The sequence below is a fragment of the Echinops telfairi genome, unplaced genomic scaffold (genome assembly GCF_000313985.2).
Source record: "Echinops telfairi isolate 266 unplaced genomic scaffold, ASM31398v2 ScPeMD7_7457;HRSCAF=8495, whole genome shotgun sequence".
Lineage (NCBI taxonomy): Eukaryota > Metazoa > Chordata > Mammalia > Afrosoricida > Tenrecidae > Echinops > Echinops telfairi.
In genome coordinates, this window is record NW_022111357.1 from 34,552,007 (window position 1) to 34,555,822 (window position 3,816).

Here is a 3,816-nt window from a genome sequence, read left to right on the forward strand (position 1 = left end):
ATACACATATATTTACATTTAAACTATAGGAATTTTAATTTGTATTTTATACACACACATATAAAAAACAGATATACACACATATATTTGAAGCTTGAACAAGGTTTGGAACGTTGGGGGCCCCATTTATATGCAGATTTCCCCATTGCTATCGCAGTGTGCACCAGTGCTTTAAGTATCTACTTCAAACATTGCCTCCGATCATATCCTGTGAGCAGCTTGTGTCTATAGTAACAGCTAGCCCCTCACCCAACCATCCCCCTAAGCAGAGAGGAAAACTGACCAGTGTCACTAAGTGTTTTAAACAGACACAACACGAGCTCAATGCAACAGGAGAAAACAAATCTGCATAGAAATAGGTTCGCACAGTTCAAATCCTCGAAGTGTAAGGGCTGAGTCTAAGTTGCATTGGGAATTTTCGACACTGCAGGAAGTTGGCACCCGTAGCCCCTATGTCATTCAAGAGTGGACTGTCTGAGGGGCTTCAGAGGGTTGTCAGGAAAGTGGGGCCACTCTATGAACCTTCACACTTGTTTGGTACAGGACACTCTAAGAGGGGAGAGTCTCTTACATGATTATTTGAGCATTGTTGCTTTATAGGAATACCAAGAAAAAACGCAATCTACTTCTAAATTTGGACATTAAGGCTTATTAGTGGATACCACTAAACATTGCTAAACCAACAATATGCAAACACAGTTCTAAGATTTTTTTGGACGGCAAAGACACAAAGTCCATAAATGTTTGCTACTGTCCCTATTCTTATTGTTAATGAACCCTAAGAAACGTCTGAGAATCCTCAGAATGTTATATATGAGGAATTACTGTCACTTAAGCCTACGGTGTTACTTAATGAGGGCCAATCACGTTAAGCAACACTGAGACACTGAAGCAATCGTTTTTCGTCAAATCGTGCAGCTCATTCCCAGCGTGAGAGGAGAGAGATCTCTGGAGGGAGGAGAGAGCTCGAGGAGGGACAGAGAAGCTGGCACATCGGCAGCCGCTGGCCGCAGAGCCGGCCTCACCAGTTTTTCAATGAAATCGTCAACGGCTTGACCGGCCTTCACCAGAAGCACAATCCGCCGAGGCTTCTTCAGCTTGGAGACCATTTCCTTCAAGGAGTGAGCGCCAACCACTTTGGTGCCCTTTGCCTCCTTGGCCAAGAAATCATCAACTTTGGAGACTGTCCTGTTAAAAGCACAGACCTAAAAGGACAAGAGGGTGCTGGTTAGGGGACATAGGACACAATGACATTTCCATTCAGCCCAAAGCTCGAGGGAGGTCGGACCCTGCCTTTTCCTCCTCTTTGTTATCAAAACTCCGAGAGCTTCCAAGTACCAGCCGGGCACTGCATAGTGAAGGCACCTCAGTAGGCTGCAGGGAGTGGAATCTAAAGCGAAGGTCAACTGCCCTGGGCACGTTACACTGGGGTCTGGGACTAAGTGGAACTCTGAATCAGATCCAGAAACCAGGCAGCTCCGCAAGGAGCTCTGGGGCTGCCACTGGTATGCCTGCACCTACACCAGACTAGGATTCCCGCTCAGGAGGCTCACATTCCCTCTCATCTCCCTGACAGCAGCTCCACAGCTGCAGACACAGCAGGGTCTGTCTCCGTCGTCCTCTCCTCCACTGAACACCCAAGCCAAGCCTGTGGCTGCAACCCTCTAGGGCAGCGCAGCACTGCCCCATAGGGTTTCCAAGGCTACAATCGCCACAGAAGCCCATTGCCCAGCTTCCTATGGGGCAGCTGGTGGGCTCGAACCACCACCTCGTGGTTACCAGCACAGCTTGTAACCACTGCCCCACCAGAACGCCTTCCTCTACTTAGGGCTCTGAACCCTTCCGTCAGGCTGCAAGCCTTCCAGACCTAACCATTCAGCAGGCCGCCTCTTTTTCAGACTCACAGAGCCGTCCCTCCCACACGGAAAGCAGAGTGCTCCTCCTTCCCACACAACCCCCGCTTGCAGCCGTGGGCGGAGCACTGTGTACGATAAGCCGAGAGAGGGTCTAGATTACAAAGGAGCTCCGCTCCTTCACACCCTCGACGGCCCCTCCAGACTTACCACAAAACCGTGGTCATTCATGTTCAGAATGAGGTTCTGGCCCATGACGGCCAGTCCAATCAGTGCAATATCAGCTCTGGAAGACGGGGAAAGAGGAGGGCACGGAAAAACGGGTCAGTACCACTCAGCCCCGCCTAGGAACCCCCAACTTTCTCGCTCTTGAAACTCTTGCTCCGGCCCCCACCCCCCTAACTCCCCGATACAACCTAGACCCCAGCTAATGGCACCGACGCCACTTCAAGGAACCCGAAGCTCTCGTGCCAGGATCGAGACCTGCACTGAGGCGTTATACACTGCGTGCATCTCTTCTCGGATCCTGCTCTATCCGGTCATTAGGTTTTATGACACAGGGCCGTCTCCCTGAGCCCCGCGGAGAGGAGCCTGGCTGTCTGGGCCCCGCGCGCGCCTCCGGGGTGGGAGGGTCGAGGCCGGCTCTCCCTCGGCGTCCCGGGCGGCGCCTCCGGCTCCCCTCCGCCCTCGCGGGCAGGGGGCCCGCCGGGCTCGGGACCGGCGCTGCGGGGTCTGCGGCCGAGGAGGCTGAGCCCTGGGGCTCCGGGCTCCGGGGCCCACGCGGTCCGTCGCAGGGGTCCCTGGGGGGGCTGAGCCGACACGGGAGGCTCCCCCCCTTCCTTGCGCTCAGAGAACTTGGCAGAACCCTCGCCCCAGAAAGTTGTTCGCGCCCGGCGCTCGCAGGCGGGTCACTCACTCGGCCATGGCGGCGTCGGTCAGAAGAGAGCCGAGGAGTCCGGTGGAAGAGGGTTCGGAGCTCGCGGGCGACGGAGACTAAGAGTGCGGCTCCAGCTCGCCCCAGGAGTCTACAACCGCTCACCGTCCGGCTTTTCTCCAACGGCCAATCAGGAGTAAGGGGCGGAGGGCTACGGCCAAGCCATTGGTCGGCTCCAGCGTCTGTTAGACCACCTGAGGGCGTGAGGACCCGCCCACTCCCGGGGCCCGATCAGTAGATCGCCGAGCACATCGACGTCCTCGCCCAGCGCGGCTGGGGGCGCGGCGGCGAGGGCAGGCGTGGGCAGGCTCGGCGGGGCCGTGCAGCGGGCAGAGGCCGCGCGTGACGCCCAGGCTCCTGGTCTCCGCTCCAGGACAACGAGTGACGACTGGGGTAGAGATGGTAACGGTGTCGCGCTTGAGTGCACCCGGCACCAGCACACTGTGGTCCAGGCCCTCGGGGGCTCCGTGGGCGTCCAGGGTCGGCGGCCCCGGACTGCCTGTACCAGGTCTGGGAACGCAGGCCTCGGGCCTCGGGCTGACTGACCACTTGGAGGGGATCCCAGCCCGAGTGATCGCTTTACTCCGAAAGACAGCCCTACCGCCCCTTCCCACCTCGCCTCCCCCTGCCCCACACCTAGCAGGCCGTCCTAAGACATTGGACTAGATGGGGCCCAGGTCCTGCTCCGCACACAGCGATTGACCAGCGACGTTGGTCACTACATAAGGAAGATGGAAGAAGAGTCGATGCGTTTGAAGTGTGCTGGTGGAACATAGGGGCAGTGCCATGGACTGCCGAAATAACCAGTAAATCTGTCTTGGAAGAAGTCCGGCCAGAATGCTCCTTCGAGGCAAGGGTGGTGAGACTTAGTCTCGCATACTTTGGACACGTCATCAGGAGAGACCAGTCCCTGGAGAAGGACATCGTGCCTGGTAAAGCAGAGGACGGATGGCTACCGTGCTGGAACAATGGGCTCCAACAGAAAGGCTGTCGAGAGGACGGCGCAGGACCGGCCAGCGTGTTTCATTC

General features: G+C 56.7%; 1 protein-coding gene across 1 annotated transcript in view; it reads right to left on the minus strand.

Moving 5' to 3' along the window:
- The window catches only part of PGD (phosphogluconate dehydrogenase), a 10,501-nt gene extending 7,630 nt beyond the window's left edge, over nt 1-2,871 (minus strand). The window contains exons 1-3 of the mRNA XM_045299204.1: nt 2,770-2,871; nt 2,064-2,139; nt 1,026-1,205 (exon numbers count right to left, since the gene is read on the minus strand). Coding sequence (XP_045155139.1) covers nt 1,026-1,205; nt 2,064-2,139; nt 2,770-2,777 — 264 coding nt within the window. The 5' untranslated portion in view covers nt 2,778-2,871. The remainder of the gene's footprint in view (nt 1-1,025; nt 1,206-2,063; nt 2,140-2,769) is intronic.
- Nucleotides 2,872-3,816: the final 945 nt, after the last annotated feature.